General features: G+C 39.9%; 1 protein-coding gene across 2 annotated transcripts in view; it reads right to left on the reverse strand.

Annotated features, from left to right (window-relative positions):
* Positions 1-17,801, reverse strand: part of SYNE1 (spectrin repeat containing nuclear envelope protein 1) — a 467,802-nt gene that overhangs the window by 169,274 nt on the left and 280,727 nt on the right. For both annotated transcript variants that reach the window (XM_053590506.1, XM_053590504.1), the window contains 12 exons: positions 17,516-17,660; positions 16,717-16,935; positions 15,521-15,780; positions 12,411-12,576; positions 11,562-11,714; positions 9,885-10,037; positions 9,108-9,290; positions 8,143-8,280; positions 3,655-3,840; positions 3,359-3,481; positions 2,973-3,155; positions 390-533 (listed from right to left, as the gene is read on the reverse strand). In XM_053590506.1, the coding sequence (XP_053446481.1) occupies positions 390-533; positions 2,973-3,155; positions 3,359-3,481; positions 3,655-3,840; positions 8,143-8,280; positions 9,108-9,290; positions 9,885-10,037; positions 11,562-11,714; positions 12,411-12,576; positions 15,521-15,780; positions 16,717-16,935; positions 17,516-17,660 (2,053 nt within the window). The remainder of the gene's footprint in view (positions 1-389; positions 534-2,972; positions 3,156-3,358; positions 3,482-3,654; positions 3,841-8,142; positions 8,281-9,107; positions 9,291-9,884; positions 10,038-11,561; positions 11,715-12,410; positions 12,577-15,520; positions 15,781-16,716; positions 16,936-17,515; positions 17,661-17,801) is intronic.

Genomic DNA, 17,801 nt, shown 5'->3' on the forward strand with positions numbered 1-17,801 from the left:
TGGTGCCATTTCTTATAAGTTTTAAAAACAAGAAATAGACAGTGTTTTAATGTATTAACTGTGAGAATTTGGAGTTCAATGGATAATCAGTGGGATCCCAGTGGAGATGGTCTTAAGAAGTTGTGAAATCAGGGGAAAAGTCATGTTACTGGATCAGCAAAACTCGCATTCAAGATGCAAAGACAGTCAAAGAGGCTGGCCAAAAACTGAACACCGGGCATGCAGGCCCGGGGACATTTTCCTCTTTCATTCAACAGAAATCAACCATATAATCTGGTCAAGCCGTGCAAGGCAGGGGAAATTTTTGTCTTTTATTCTCCAGGAATAACCAGATATTCTAATGGAGCCAGTTTCCTGCCCTGGGTATTCTGCCCACATTCTGGTCTTACCTCATGCCGAGAAATCTGTGCTTGCAGCTCCTGGATGTTACTGGTAGCCACGGGTTTATCCTCAATTTCCCTGTGAGCGCCTTCTATCAGTTGCTGGAGATGCTTCATTTCTTGCTCGTATTGTTCATACTGCACCACAGCCTCCTTTGAAGAAGAAAAAAAAAAACACACACACGTGATTTTCTTTTTCTATAAATAACTGGGTAAGCGATTCTGTACCACTGTCTGCCAAACTATAATGTTAACTCCCATTTGCCTGTGAATCTAGGGAATAAAGAAACGATGAGTAAAATCCCTGAACTGTTCAAATTTTTAACTTTACTTAGATATTTCAGAGCTTTCTCTTTAAAATACTGTAGCCACATTATTGATGGAAACAAAAATAGTTATGTGTAATATAAAACCAGGAGATGAAACTAATATCTCACAGCCACCTAATTTTTGATAAACCAAAAAAGAATATACACTGGAGGAAAGAATCCCTATTCAATAAATGGTGCTGGGAGAACTGGATATCCACATGTAAAAGACTGATGCTTCCCACCTTCTGATGCTTATGTTCTATCCTCCACACCTTTCTCCATTCACAAAAACTGATTCAAGGTGGATAAAAGACCTAAATTTAAGGCATGAAATGGTAAAAATCCTCAAAGAAAGCATGGGAAAAACATTTGAAGATATCAGCCTGGGGAAAGACTTTATGAATAAGACTTCCATGGCCATTGCAACTACAATAAAAATAAACAAATGGGACTTAATTAAACTGAAAACCTTCTGTACAGCTAAGGAGACAACAACCAAAGCAAACAGACAACCTACACAATGGGAAAGGATATTTGCATAGTTTGAATCAGACAAAAGCTTGATAACTGGGGTCTACAGAGAACTCAAATTAATCAACATAAAAAAGAGCCAACAATCCGTTATGTCACTGGGCAAGAGAGATGAATAGAACCTTCTCTAAAGAAGACAGATAGATGGCTAACAAACATATGAAAAAATGCTCATCATCCCTAATTATTAGAGAAATGCAAATTAAAACCACCCTGAGATACCATCTAACTCCAGTGAGATGGTCCACATCACAAAATCTCAAAACTGCAGATGCTGGTGTGGATGTGGAGAGAAGGGAACACTTACTTTTACACTGCTGATGGGACTGCAAACTAGTACAACCATTTTGGATGAAAGTATGGAGAACCCTCAAAGAACTCAATCTAGACCTCCCATTTGATCCTGCAATCCCATTACTAGGCATCTACCCAGAAGAGAAAAAACCCTTTTGCCATAGGACACTTGCACTAGAGTGTTTATTGCAGCTCAATTTACAATCGCCAAAATGTGGAAACAGCCTAAATGCCCACCAACCCAGGAATGGATTAACAAGCTGTGGTATATGTATACCATGGAATACTATTCAGCCATTAAAAAGATGGAGACTTTATATCTTTTATATTAACCCGGATGGAAGTGGAACACATTCTTCTTAGTAAAGCATCACAAGAATGGAGAAGCAAGAATCCTATGTACTCAATTCTGATATGAGGACAATTAATGACCTCGTAGGGGTGAGGGGGTGGGGGGAGAACAGAGAGAGAAAGAGGGAGGGGGTGAGGAGTCACTGTGTGTGACACACCTTTTGGGGGTGGGACACAATTCTAAGAGGGACTTTACCCAACAAATCCAATCAGTGTAGCCTGGTTCTTTGAACCCTCAATGAATCCACCAACAATTAAAAAAAAAAAAAAAAAAGTTAAGTGGTAGGATTCACTGCTTTCTCTCTACTCATACTGTCCTGAGGCTAGAACACAAGCGTCAGAAGGTGGGAAGCAGTATGGAAAACTTGATTATTTTACTTTTCCATTCAAGAAATACTGAACATATAAGTAAGGCACTTGATTAAGCTCTGCAGTAGGGGATAAAAATATGAATTGCATATAACTTCCAGACCCAAGAATTTACTCTTTGACAAATTACAAAATATCCTAAGGTGCAAGGATGGTTGACCAAATGGACCACTATTGATTTCAATCAGAAACTATTTATATAATTTTTTTTTTTTTGGATAAAGCAGGAAATGCTATTTGAAGGAGATGTAAGGAAAATAGTGTCGTTTCTCCATGGCAAATGACTTCCTCTCATTGGGTGAAGAGACTTAAGAGTTAAATTTGAGTTCACTTTTTAGGAACCAGAAGAAAATGCATTGAATACCTCAATAATTTGAAATAAAAACAAATGTAGTATAGGATAACAGTAAATCCATATTACCAGGTTCTAGTTGATTCTCAGATGAATGAGATAAAAATTTACAATTAGATATGAAATTGATCTTTGCGGTTGTTCTTTATAGAAGATATCACTATGAGATCGTTTTCACCAAAGGATATTTTTTATATACTTTCCCTAGGCTTTTGTGGGTGATCCAAATGACAGCATTTTAATCTCCTTGTTTTATAAAACCACAGCAGCCTGTCAAATTTAACACTCTGGATGTGCTTTGATGGCTGAGCCCACACAATGCTAAGAAAAGAAGCCCATGACTCATGTGTGATTTCTGTGCAGCCTGGGGGCCCTGCACCTTGCCTGCATGATGTCGCACTGCTGGATGGCCGTGTGCTGCAGCCGGCTGGCCTCCTCCTGCAGGCACAGGGCAGCATGGCACAGGGGCAAGCTGGCCACTACATCCTCGGGGATCCGGAGGGCGCTCTGGCATAGCTGCACAGCCTGTACCTTCGGCTTCAGTGACTCCATCTCGGACAACAAATGCTGAAAATATGGTTCAAAGAGTTAATATTTTAATCATTCATTTCATAAACAAAAGACATTTACTAAATTATAGCTGTATTATGAGTTACAAATCTTTTGCAAGGAATATGTTTTAAACGATGCTGAGTTTAAAGCATTTTTCCTTGCTATCTTCTTTTTTAAATAGAGGTCCCCACCAGGCACCCTAAGTTCTTTCTGTTTACCTGCCGATGAGAGAGTTGCTCCTTGAGACTAAGACGCCCAACTTCTGGAGAAGTCAGGGTTGTCTGGGCTTGCTCCAGAGCAGCCTGTAAGTTTCTTAGCTCTGCTTCAAATTTTTTCATATCCTGGGAAGTGAAAGCCACTTGGTTATCGGTATATGGTATTTGAAGACAAAAGTCATAGGCGAAGAAAAACATCAGAGTCCAGAAACTGCACTACAGGTGAGCATGTGTTTCCAGAGCAGCCTTGCCATTTTCTTTTAATGACAGATTTCTTGTTCCCCACACCCCCTTTTTACCTTAGCTGCATCGTGGAGGTTCTGCAGACGAATTTTGATCATCTGTTTCAACTCCTCAGTCTCTCTCCCCAGTTCCGCCACTTGCCGGGACATTTTTTCAGTACAGTATACACTCGTGAGGCACTGTAATTTCTCAGTCATCACTTCCAGGTCACTGTGAATGTCTTCAGATTCTTCTAGCAGTGTCTAGAGTGAATGGTTAATATTCAGGACATTGCTAGTTAGACACAGAGATATAGATATTCAAACTAGTGACATATATAAAGTGCTGTATGCCGTTCTGTGTGTACACTGTTGTACTTAATCTTCGGGCCCTGTACCCACTCCCCACTTGGTAGGCACATCCTGTCATCCCTTTTTCATACACACAAAAAAGGAATCACAGTTCAGGAACGATAAACACTGCCAAGGCCACGTGTTATTACAGGTAGGACTGTGAGGCCCAGGCTCCGTCTCCCCCAAGCTGCCCCCTTGTGAGAGGCAGGACACGGGGTGAAGCCCGGACACATTGGGTGTCTCAGTCATGTCTCTGGGCCTACCTTTTCCCATATTTAAATTAAAGAAGTACTTTTCAGCTCTCGTATTCTATATCTAAGACCTAAATGTGTATTAATCTAAGAAATGAAAATTAAAACAAGAGCATTTCAAACAAACAAAAACCAGGGACCATTTGCTTTAAGTGAAACAAAAGAGTGGAAATTACTTGCAGTAGCGAGAGAAGAAAAAACACCGTCCTCACCACTTGGAGTGCTGCCATCCACCGGGCCTGGCAATGGTACAGATGGGTGAATAACCACACGACATGTGTTACGTATGACAGAGAGCCAGAGAGCAGCCGGTGTTAAAGGGTGACACCGGTGGGCTGTGCTCCACCTTGCAGGAAGGTTAGAGAGGGGCCCTAGAAGAGGCACACCTGAGCTCAGTCAGAAGGAGGTTGGCGTTGTGACAGGTGGGGAGAGAGGACAGACACTGCAGACTGAGGGAATAGCATCTGGAAAGGCACGGGGGTGAGAAGCAGAGACTGGACAGCGAGTGGGGCGTGTGATATGGAAAGAGCAGAATGGAAAACGAGACTTCATTCTCTGGCATTAGACCACATTTAAGAGAATGAAGTACTATCCTTTCTTGTAAATGGATATAATACATGTGTACATGGTACAGAAAATATATAACTTACAAAATACTGAAAATATCAAGAAGAAAATAAAATATCTCATCCTTTTATAGCCCTGAGACAACTTTAAGAGATAACTGTTGACACATTTAGGTATATTTTTAGGTAATAGAGATCACAGTCTACCTATGGGTTTCCATCTTTTTTTTTCACCTAATAGTAGAACACAGATTTCCTCACCACGCACTCTTTTTGAATAAACTCAGGCAGTGTAATCCGTAAAGAAGGCTGGGAGAACAGTGTCTGTGGGCTGCATTCTCTCTAGAGCTTCTGTGCCAGGGGACCCCGGTACCTGAAGTCCCTTTCCCTGTTGACAGAGGGGCAACCAGCCCAGATATCCAAGTCCTAAAAATTTGAGGAATCGTGCTTGATGCTTCCTGTCACCCACATCCCAAAGTCTCCAAATCGGCGAGTTCAGATCTTTCAGATCTTTTCATTTTGCCTCCTCCTCTCAGTCTCCAAAGAGAGGCCTCGTCATTTCCTCCTGGAATACCGAAACCTCTTGCATCATCTTGTCTTCAGCAGTCTGTTTTCCACGGGCTGCTAAGTTAGTCTCCTTTTTATCTCTCCCCTCCTCGAAATGATCAACTTCCTGGGGTAGCAACAGAAAATGTTCTTTGCATTTCAAATGCCTACCAAGATTCCTACTGCGGGAAGTACTCTATAAATGTTTGTTGAATACATGAATACAGGAGCTATCAGCATCTCTGATCATCAGGGAAATGCAAATCACCTCACTCTGCTGAGAACGAAAAAGTCCAAAACAAGAGCTGACTGCAAAAGCGAAGGAACCCTTATACGCAAGCTAGTACAACTCCTATGACTCAGGCCTGTAATCCCAGCACTGTGGGAGGCTGAGGTGGGAGGATTGCTTGAGCTCAGGAGTTTGAGGCTTGTCTGAGTGAGAGTGAGACCCTGACTCATGAAAAACAGCCAGGCGCTGCGGCAAGCACCTGTAATCCCAGCGACTTTGGAGGCTGAGGCAGTGGGATGCCCACAGCCCGAGTCTGAGGTGCAGTGAGCTATGACACCATTCCATAGGATAGAACTTGGTCTCAACAAAAAAAAGAAAAAAGAAAGAAAGAAAGAAAAAGAAAGCGGCTCAGAGATCCTTAAAGAACTAAAAGTAGACCGACCACTTGATCCATCAATCCTACTACTAAGTACTTACCCAAAGGGAAAAAAGGCACTTTATACGAAAGGACAGCTGTACTTGAATGTTTATAGCAACACAATTCACAATCACAAAGATGGGGAAATAACCCAAGTGCCCATCAATACATCACTGGATTAATAAAATGTGATACTGTATACCGCGGTGTACTATTTAGCTCTAATAAGATGGTGATACAGTATCTTTTGTAACAAATTGGATGGAACTGGACATTATTTTAAGTGAAGTAGCCCAAGTATGGACAAAGACCACATGTACTCAAACTAAATTGGAAACAGTGGATCAATATTTACATGTAGCTATGGTTCAGTGGGAGCCAGGAGTTGGAATGGAGGAGGAAGGGCTGGGTAAATTCACACTTGGTAGGTACAATGCACACGTTCTGGGTGAAGAGCACTTACTACTTTGACCTGCAGTGTACGAATGTAAATTATGTTACCAAAACATGTGTACCCCTGTGTCCACGGCACCCCTGTAATATTCTAAAACGTAGGGGAAAAAACAAAACTGATCCTGGGTGGCTATTTGTTACCATGGCTACAAGTCAATCCTTTCCAAAGTTTGAGGCAACTTTAACTAGTTATTCTCTCTTTAAAAGTTACCTTCTAGCAACTATGTTTACAATAAAAAATATTCCCTATTCCAGGAAAAAAAAAAGTCTTCATGATCACTTTAAGGACTATATTATATTCCATTATATTCAAATATTTACTCAGAAAAATTATTTAACATTTAAGTTTTCTTTAAAATTTTACCACAGTTACTAATCTGCATAAGCTTTCTTGTACATTTTGGATTACTGACTTAATAATGAGTCCAAAAAAGATAATCAATATTATCAGAGCAGTAATATTTCTGATGACCACCGTACACTTTGCCAATAGTTTTTCAAAATGATTCTGCCAGGTTACAAGTAGTGTTTGAGAGCAGTCTCTTCCTTAAATATGAACTGGGGAAAAAAACTATGCTAACTCGACACTCTCGTTTTTGCTTAAACGTGCATTTCTAGATTTCAAAGGACATTGGATAGTTTTTCATAACTTGTCTGTCAATATCTAAACACATCTTAAAACAAAAGACTGGCGTTATTTAAGAAAGATATCTTGAGAGGAGTGCCCAAGACCATTCAAAGAAGGAAGATTATTGATTCAGGAAAATTAGGAGCTTAAAAATATTCTAAAAAGGAGGCAATGAGGCTTTGATTTAGAATCCTGTAAACTAGAATGGAAAAGATGATTCATTTAAAAGCCACGAGTATCCATAAATCATAGAAGAGAGAAAATCTAGAATACTTGTAACTTATTTAAAGTCATTCTATATTTTATTGCAAGATAACTAGCCTATTAAATGTTACATCTAATTCAAGCCTAAGTTATAAAAGGAAGAAAGAATTTCCTGGGTGACATGAGTGCGAGAAAAGGAACATTTTTGTCCTATAACTTCAGAGGAAATGAAGTAACACGGCCTGCATGTGGCGTGGCCTCTGGCTTGCTCCCGGCTAACCCACGCCTCCTGTGGAAGGCGGGTGGCAGAGTGGGGGGAGGCCCCGGGGAAGGAGGCGTGAGAGCAACTGAGCACTGAACAGCCCAGGTAGATGCTTGCACACACATGAAACCGTTTGACCCCTTTCATAATTCTGCAATATGAATGTTATTTGCATCATTATGTAAATGGCGAAAAGACAGAATTCAGAGAGGCAAAGTATTCTGTTCCCAATCACACAGCCCGAAGTGGCCCGAGGGGCAGAGTTTTCCCATCAGTCCAGAGCGTGGAGCCTCTTATCTTTCCACACTTCACTACAGCTCTTTGTGGAGAAGAATTTCCCACCGTATCCCTGCATGTAATTGTTTCAAAGAAGGAAAAAGAGCTCAACAGGGCTGACTGTTTGGGGTCTTAGAAAAAAGGAGGTATAGGAAACATACAGGATATTAATCTACCCAGTCTCAGGAAATCCCAGGGGTGGCTGTATCCTGAACCATTCACCAGGACACCGGTGGACAGCTGGACAACTCACTTGCCACCTTTGCATTCTGGCACTTACAATAATTTTCATCATGGCTTTCTACATTTTTTGTGAGTCTGGCAGTTGACTCAAATTGCTTTTTTGTTACTCTTTGAAAATGACTTTTCCTAAAGTTACCTGATGCAAAATGTATTGTTCCCGAAGCTGGCTTGCAGAATTCCATGCAATATTTCCATGTACCAAGACTTTAGCTTTCTCAATCCACTTCAAAATTAATTCAAGCATTTCATTGTATTCTTCTAAATGTGATGCTGCCTGAAAAAAATCATTGGCATTCAGAGATCAGCGGAAACTGGGCTTCTTGAGCAAGAAATCCATCTTCTACCTGTCTCTTTGGATACAACAATCCTAAGGGCCGACTGCTGTAATTTCTGTGCTATTTAAAGGTTTTCTAAAAACTCATTTTCCTGTTGGAAACCTGCCACATTTTTTCTGAGTATCTTTGGAATGAAGTCCTAGTTTTTAATACACTTGTGTAATCCCTCCTTTTCTCCTCTGCTATTCCTTTCTCAAACTTTCCTCTCTCTCTTCTTCAACACTCCACTGGCTAAGGAGGTGGTGGAGGGACCCAGAGCCTGCCAGGTTTCCTTACTATAATCCACTGGCTACCAACTCCTGGTTTTAACTTGCCTCTGATTATACAAACAAAACTCAACTGATTTGCAAAAGTCCAGTCCATACTCAACAATGATGACGGATATACAACTGGAACCTATTAAGTGAACACAAGCTATTACGTATGTAGGTTACTTTAAGACATTTGAATTCACCCAAATTACTTTTATAAAACATGTTAATGGAGGAATATTCACTTTACCAAACACTTCTCCAGTTTACAAAATAGTCACCCTGAAGTGTTCTTATATGATCACCTTTGTCAGTGAATTTATAAGATGGTTGGATATAAAATAAATCCAAGTTTACATAGAAATCTTAGGAACACAGGTGTGGTATGGAATAAGCCACACTGGAAGCTCCTCATATCATTGGTAATATTATCTTTTTATTCATTTTCAAGAGAGGAAAGTAAAACACTGAAGTTTCAGCCTTACGGAATTTGATTACTGGACTGGAAGACCTACCTGACTGAGCTTGGAGAGCCGATTCTCGGCCTGTCTGATGGTCTGCTGGTGAAGTTCCATCAGTTTTCCTATCTTCTTGGCCAGAGGCTGACCCAGCTGGCTATTCTGTTCCGAGAACTTTTGAACTGCTGCATCTAATTCCATTAACTTTGAATTACAGCCATCTAATTCCTCCCCCAGCACCTACATGGTCATCAAAATGAAAGAACATTGGACTACAGAAAATAAATTTCTCCAGGTTTTCCAACATCAGACTGATTTTTGTCAAAGCCAGAAATTACAAAGAATAATCCTCCCATGATCGTTTATATTTCTTCGGCTGGAGAGGCAGAGCAGGATGTGTTGTAATCCTGGTATTCACTTCCTACCAGGCTGAGTGAGAGAGCTAACATTTTCCTTCTGCCCCACCCAAAGAGGATTAGAATCATCGAACTCGTCAACAAACTGTGAACACAGATTTAACTACCAAAAGCATAATTCGCTTTGGAACTTTCGTATCTGTATTCCTTAATCGTCATCTGGTTTTGCGACATGCTTCTCTCTCACACACACATGCATGTACATTTATTAATACAGTTCAATTATGATGCTACGTAGGTGGATCTGTGCTATTATAGTTACAAACTTTCTTTACCACCTGCTTTTACTATCTGGCTTTAATAAAGGGTGCTGACAAAGATTCTTTTTTCTACATTCCCTCCCTCCAAAAAGTGACTCCAAAAAATATACTTAATTCATTCACTATCACCCCTTCTTTGTCTATGTATCCTTCCTTACCTTTTGGTCAGTTTTAGCTTGAGCTAAGTTATCTGTCTTAGTTTTCAGCTTAGTTAGAATAGTTGTGAGATCTTTGGCTATCTTCTGAATTTGTTGGCTGAATTCCTGGCTCATGACCTTGCTCTGCTCCACTTCTTTTATTTTATCTTGGATCTAAATAATCAACGAGAATAACAAAGGCAACCACGGTTAAAAGTGGATGATACAAACATCTCAAATGATGTAAATGAGATGTAGTTGGGTGATTGACACTACCTTGGGATGGGTGTGATTGGTCAAACCAGCTATGTGCAGTGCTTATAAGCTTTCCTGCTTTTGGTGGTGGCCGGCTTCCCCCATCACTGCCTGCTGCTGTTCCAGCAAAGGAGCAGGCAATGAATGTACAGCAATTCATTTATTAAATATTTACAGAAACACTCATTATAGATGGCTGTGTAGACTTCTGAGTTTGAATGCCATCTTCTCTGTTAACTAACTTTGTGACACAAACTCCTCCCCCTAAGCTTTCTTCTTCATAAAATGGAAAACCCTTCCAAATAGCTGGAGGCCCAAGGATTTGTTTCCAAGAACTTTCTTATAAGTGGCTGTTAATGATCTGTTAACTCCTTTCATAACTTTCCAAACTACATCCCTGCAGTGTGCCAACAAAGCATTAAAGGCCGCCAATGGGAAGGAAGATGAGTTCACATTGACAAATCCTAGTGGCTTTGGTTTGATTGGATAGCAAACATTCGTAACTGTGCTTAGAATAAAATGCTGCACAGAAGGTACGATAGAGGGGACATGTTTCCTTAGATGAAAAAAGGCCTTAAAAAACCTGTTGAGTAGGGAGGAAGCACACATTAGAAAAACATGTTTGGCCTTCATTATTTTGAGTTGTGTGCCAAAGTATAATGAATGGAATGCATAGGAAAATTTATCCCGAGAAAAAGAAGAGTTAAATTTGAACTATTATTTTTTAAGATCTGAACTCGCCAAGTCATTCTTCTGAATAGACATTCCAATGTCTAAGGGAAAAAGCCAAATAGGTCAATTAAATACTTAAAATATAAAACAGGATATATTAATTTAGGCCAAAATCCGATTGTTGCATTTTTGTGAGATTATTCAAAACACTTTGCAACATACAGTGAAGGTCCCATTTGTATGAATTGTATAGTTCATTTAATGATACTACTTTCCATTTCTTAGACTAGTTTAGAATTAATGTATCTCTTCTTTGTCCCATAAAGAATGGTTTTAAATAAACATTAATGATTTTAGTATTAAGCCACTAAGTCCTAAAACCTATTATAGTTCCATTTCCTGCCTTGATTTTCCCTTTCCTCAAAATAGTCACCTATTTAACTTATACCTTGCTAAACTGCTGAAATGAAGTAACCACTGGCAGAGTGCCTGGAAGATTCTATGTACTCAATAAATTCTTATTGAACACCTGAAATGAGAGGAAGCAGACGACTCATCTTTAATTGTAGGACACTATTGTTCATTTCTCTGGTCATCTCATGTATTTCCTGCCCACAAATAAGTCCTCTAATTTAATATTACTGTGTTATAACTATTTTAAAACTCTGTTTTCCAAGAATATATATGTGATTGTGAAAATCAAGCGTTCTCATATAAGAGGACTGCCCCTGTAAATCAATAGAAAGATATTATTTCTTGTCAGATGTCTACCTGATCACGGATCTTCAAGTCCAAGGCCACTTCAGCCAACTGAAGGGAGAGTTCAGAAGGTAATATAGCGTAAAGACCTGAGTACTTATTCTTCTGTTCTTCTGCCAATTTCTCAATGTTTTGTCGGTGACTTGTGGCTTCTGTTAGGAGAATCTGAAGAAAAGATGAAAATAAATTTCTGGGAGGCTGATAAGGAAATTGATTTGCACAGACATCAGAAAAAGGCTGTGTCTTGTCAACCAATACACTGAATAAATGTGGAATTAGAGAAACAAAAGAAAACCAGATTTTTGTTAGTATCTGAATATGAAGCAAGTCCAGTGTATACAAAAGAAAATCCCATGGCATAATACTAAATGTCATTTATATAACCCATTTCTGAAATTCTTTCTTTTTTCTTTTTTTTTTTTTTTAGAGATAGAATCTCACTTTGTCACCCTCAGTACAGTGCCGTGGCATCACAGCTCACAGCAACCTCCAACTCCTGGGCTTAGGCAATTCTCTTGCCTCAGCCTCCCGAGTAGCTGGGACTACAGGTGCCCGCCACAACAACCGGCTATTTTTCTTTCGTTTTTTTTTTTTTTTTTTTTTTGGTTGTAGTTGTCATTGTTGTTTGGCAGGCCTGGGCTAGGTTCAAACCCACCACCACCAGTGTATGTTTGGCTGGGGCTGGGTTCAAATCCACCACCCTCAGTATGTGGGGCTGGCACCCTAGTCACCGAGCCACCGAGCCACAGGCGCCACCCCATTTCTGAAATTCTTAAATTCAATGTTCATTAAATACAAACAAGTTTGAAATTAGGGCACTTGTCTTTTAAATGGTGGGTAAAGGGAATGAGATTTTTGTACCTGAAGTTCTTCAAGTTGAGCGTCTATTTCTATTGTTGGATTCCCTAAATATTCCTTCGTTTCCTGAACCCAGCGTTTCACAGAATTGATTTGAGTCTCCACTATTTCTCGGTCCTTCAGTTCTTGCTTTACCAACTTCCCGTTATTTTTCACTTTCTCCTGCAGGCTTCAGAAACATCAAAGGGAGAAAGCAGAAGCTGATTTGAAATGAAAGGGACCCAGAACACATACCATTGTATCCAAAAGCCAGACAGAAAAGGAAAATCTAGCATCTTTTTTGCAAGTAAAATAACTTGCCCAAAACTGTCATAAAATTCTGTTCAAGAATGAGAGAAGAATACAATGATTGACAACGAAGTTTGAGAACTTGCCACTGTGTGCTTATGTTGGTAGCACTGAACAAACAACTCGGTAAGGTTTAAGGACCTTGGTATATAAGCGCCTCATAGTTGTGTTCGTGCCAATGTGTGGGAGTGTCTTGCTGAGTTTGTTGCATTTTTTTGTGTGCCCTCACAAGAATGTTGTAGTGTAAATTAGAGCAATGAACAAACGTTCACAAATTTCTTGTTAAACTTGGTAAGAAAGGAAGGGAAATTAGGGATATGTTAGTCCAAGTTTGCGGGGATCATGCCATAAAGAAAAGGGCAGTGTACAAATGTACTAAATGTTTTTTTGAGGGGATAGAAAGTGTCACTGATAAAGACAGATCAAGTGGCCACTAATGAGCAGAATTGACGAAAGCACTGCAAAAATTCATGAAATTGTGCATCAAAATAATTGGCTGGGCTGGACACAGTGGCTCACACCTGTAATCCTAGCACTTTGGGAGGCCAAGGCAGCTGGATTGCTTCAGGAGTTCAAGACCACCCTAAGAAAGAACAAGATCCCATCTCAACAAAAAAACAGAAAAAACTAGGCAAATGTTGTGGCAGGTGCTCGTAGTCCAAGCTACTCAGGAGGCTGAGGCAGGAGGATTGCTTGAGTTCAAAGTTTGAGGTTGTGAGCTATAATGCCATGGCACCTTACCCAAGGTGATGGAGTGAGACTCTCTTTCTCAAAAAAAAAAATAATAATAGTTGCCTAATGGTTAGAAGCATAGCAGACTAAGTAAACACAGATAGAGAAACATCTAGGAAAATCTTAACTGAAAATCTTGGCCAACAACTCATGACTCTTACAATGTACCAGCTCACATGACAGTGCCTATGAGGGAGTTTTTAGCCAGTAAACAAATAACTATATTGGAACATCCTCCCTACTTACTTGATCTGGTCCCCAATGACTTTTTTCTTTATCCTAGATAAAGGAAATATTGAAAGGAGGACATTTTCATGACATTCACGAAGGATAATGTCATGAATAATCCACATCAAGGATAATATGGGGTGACAGCTTTGATGGTCATTCCAGAAAAAAAGTTCCAAAATTGCTCTGAAGGATGGACTGGGCACTGGCATTAGTGCGTAGGGGAGTACTTCAAAGGTGACCATAGTAATATCAGCAATGAGGTATGTAGCACTTTGTCTAGGATGAATTCACAAACTTAACTGTCAGACTTCATATATGTCATATGAAGTGAATAATTTTATTTTTCTTAGGCAAAGTCTCATTCTGTTGCTCTGGCTAGAGTGCCATGGCCTCAGTCCAGCTTACAGCAACCTCAAACCTAGGTTCAAGCCAACCTTCTGCCTCAGCCTCCTGAGCAGTTGAGACCACAGGTGCTTGCCACCATGCATGGCTAATTTTTTTTGTTTTTAGTAGAGAAGGGGTCTTGTTCTTGCTCAGGCTGGTCTTAAACTCCGGAGCTCAAGGCATTCTCCTAACTTGGCCTCCCAGAGTGTTAGGATTATAGGCATGTGCCATCACACCTGGCCAAAGTGAAGAATTTATCCCTGAAAAATTGAGAGTCAACTTTCTCCTATGACACTAAATTGCAATTAATTTTCTTATCTAAAGCAGCCCAAAGATTGTTCAGTTATTTACTATTTCTTTGCAAATCTACTCAAATGTTATAGAATCACTGACATCTAAAATAGTGTGTAATTAAAATATTCATGGCTATGAGAAAGCAGTCTTTTAAAGAATTGAGCTTTGGAAATTTCACAAATTAACAATGTTAACAATGTCCAAATTTCAAATCTTTACTTGAATTAATGTAAATTTGGTTGAAAGGTTTAGGTAAGTGGTGTCAGGTTATCCTGATATTATCTATGACTTAAGAAGTGAAAGGGTGTGAGTAATACCCCTTTAATTCATATATTAACTAATATTAACTCATACACTAATATATTAACTTGTATGAGTATAATATATTAACTCATCACTTATATGAGTTAATATTAGTTAATATATGAATTAAATTTTCTAAGGACATTTTCCTCTGGCCCAGGAAGTGAATCAGGCTGGCTACGTATCATTAAAATGAAATTTCTTTTTCTACTAAATTCAGAGTCATTCGATGGCTGTTATTTACCTTGCCTCTGGTGCCACCCATACTCATAAATCCCTGTCATTCCTGACAGCCAGTGATTTACCCAGCTTTATCAAATCCAAGCTCTAAATAGATCTCTGTTGTTTCTCTCTTGAGCTTTTTTTCTCCCACATCATCTTCCCTCTTCCCCCACCACCCAAGGGGCTCCTTGACAGTGACACATTTACTACTAAGCTTCCCCACACGCCTTTCCCTTGTTTGCAACATGCTCCTCTTCCTTCAACCACCAGCTCAGGCCTACTCCGTCTTCTGCTTAAGGGATGCCTTCTTTGAGTCCCCTCCTCCACAACTTGTGTCTGCCTTGGATTCCCTGAGCTCCCCTTTCACACCTGACTGAAATGGCTTCTTCAGTTGCCCTGTCTCTGCTGCCTGGCTGTAAACATGGGACGTCTGTGATGAGTCTGTCTGGTTCATCACTGTATTTCTCAGGACTACCAAATATGTATTTGTGGGATACATGATCAAAGAGTTAGGAAAACTCTTCAAGAGAGGCCAGATGACAGGAACAGATGCCCTCATTTTTAAGGTGGCATGATAGAGGGCTCCCATGCCCAAGTACCACAGTCCTTTGGAGTCAAGGTTAGATTACGAACAGAGTGAAAGCAAGGTGTGTACTTACTTCAGGCACCGGTCTTGCACTGCCGTGATTTCCTGCATGAAGGGGGGCTCTTCTCCGGGGGACGGGAGGCCTCCATCCTGAAGCATGCTCAGAGCTTGCTGCCGCAGCACACCCAAAGTTGCCTGCAGCTGCTCAAGCTCCAGAAGGAATGTGTCATGACATTCAAGAAGAGCCACGAGCTCTGCCTTCGAAGCCTTCTCTGCTGAACTTCCAGGTAGTTTGCCTTGCAGCTGATCAAGCATTTCAGTGGCCTTTTTAACCTGATGACAAATGTACATACCATGAAGTCAAACAATAAACTAAGTGGAAAAAAAATTAGGGGCATTCCAATCAATGCTCCATTTGACACTAGTGCATCGAAGCATGTTAAAAATGATATCGTTTAAAGCTTTAATCTCAAAATAACATCAGCACAATCAGGTATAATAAAGAAAAAAGGATTTTTAAAAACTAAACAAACAAATGGAAATCTTTTTTTTTTTTTTTTTTTGTAGAGACAGAGTCTCACTTTATGGCCCTCGGGTAGAGTGCCATGGCCTCACACAGCTCACAGCAACCTCCAACTCCTGGGCTTAGGCGATTCTCTTGCCTCAGCCTCCCGAGTAGCTGGGACTACAGGCGCCCACCACAACGCCCGGCTATTTTTTGGTTGCAGTTTGGCCGGGGCCGGGTTTGAACCCACCACCCTCGGTATATGGGGCCGGCGCCTTACTGACTGAGCCACAGGCGCCGCCCACAAATGGAAATCTTTTATCCATATCATGTACTTTTATCCATATCCAAATAAACAAATAAGTTGATATAAATGTGTGCCTTGGAGTCATAAAGGAAGATGTGGCTTAAAACACTGGATCATTGAAAGATGGAAGGAACTAAACATAAAATCTGGGAAATGAGCTAATGTTTGCTCATTGGCATGGCAAAGGAAAAGTATTTTGTACTTTTCAAGACCAGGTGAAAAAACAAGGGGGGAAATTGCTTGCCTTTCTTTCAAAATGTAATGACTGACTCAGGACTAAATTGTCTGTTGTGTATTGTATTTTGTTTCATAATTTTTCATTTTATGGAAATAGATTTTATAAAGCCCTTTTACTTTCATAAGGCTGATTACACAAAGGAACAAAACACTGTTTTTCATAATATATTATAACCAATGAGGAAAAAAATAACTTGAGCCCATCAGTCATGGAAATTACCTTACTGCTGAAGCCCTTCCACTCCTCCACTGCCTCCTCCAGGATCTTCTCTTGGTCCTGGGCCACGGCACAGAGACGCGTCCAACGCTGCCAGACGGTGGTCACTGACCTGCTCAAGGCCGCTTTGCTGGCCTCATTTCCAGTTTTCTCCAGTTGTGAAGCTTTTTCCTCTAGGGCCACAATTTTCTCATGAAAAGAGTTAACTACTGATGCTAAAGCCTGGGGCAGAGAGTGGGGGTGGGGGGACACAAGAGGTGACAGGGGAGAGACCGATTATTTTTTAAGTTCTGTGGATTTTGATAAAGTCCAAAGTTACTTACAAAAGGAAATGTTTCCACATAAATATATTCTTCTCTGGTAACTCTTACTTCAACATTTATTTCTGGATAAGGTAAGGCTTGTATTTTTAAAAGTGGCAAGGTGAATATTATTTATCAAATTATTTATTTATAAAAAACGGAAGTTTATTTGCTACTCGAGATGACATTTTCCCATTTTTTTAAAAAAAGCAGAAATATAAGTGAACCTAATTTAGCATTTTAGTATGTTACACTCTTTCCTATATTGTTATGACACATGAGGAAGGTTCAGTTATTATTTTTGAGATTAATCTGAATTAATCTGTTATCAATAGGAAGTATTTCTAACTTTAAACATCTATGAATTTAGTTAAACATAGCCTTGTCATATTTGAAGAACCCAGGTAGAAACTAAGATGTATTGATCCATTTCTGAAACCATCATGTGGCAAAGATTCATTACAATGACAATTAAAAGATACTTAAAAAGTAAGACTGACTTTGTGTTCTGACAACTTTGCTTCTGCTTCATGACTAGAAGAAGTCTTCAACAAAGAAAACTCAGATAATTTCTTTTCTGCATCATTCATCAATTCAATAATCTCTTCCCTTGCTTTCTGGTAATCTTGCCACAGAGTTGTGCATCTGAAAAGAGTCCAACAGAAATCAGTAAGCAACGTGAAATCACAGGTGAACCTCTGGTATCAACGTGTCCAAAAATGCATTAATTTAGGTGTGTCTCAAGATGTAACACATCTAGAGATGTACTGACTTAATACATCGGTA

This window comes from Nycticebus coucang, chromosome 5, assembly GCF_027406575.1.
Source record: "Nycticebus coucang isolate mNycCou1 chromosome 5, mNycCou1.pri, whole genome shotgun sequence".
Lineage (NCBI taxonomy): Eukaryota > Metazoa > Chordata > Mammalia > Primates > Lorisidae > Nycticebus > Nycticebus coucang.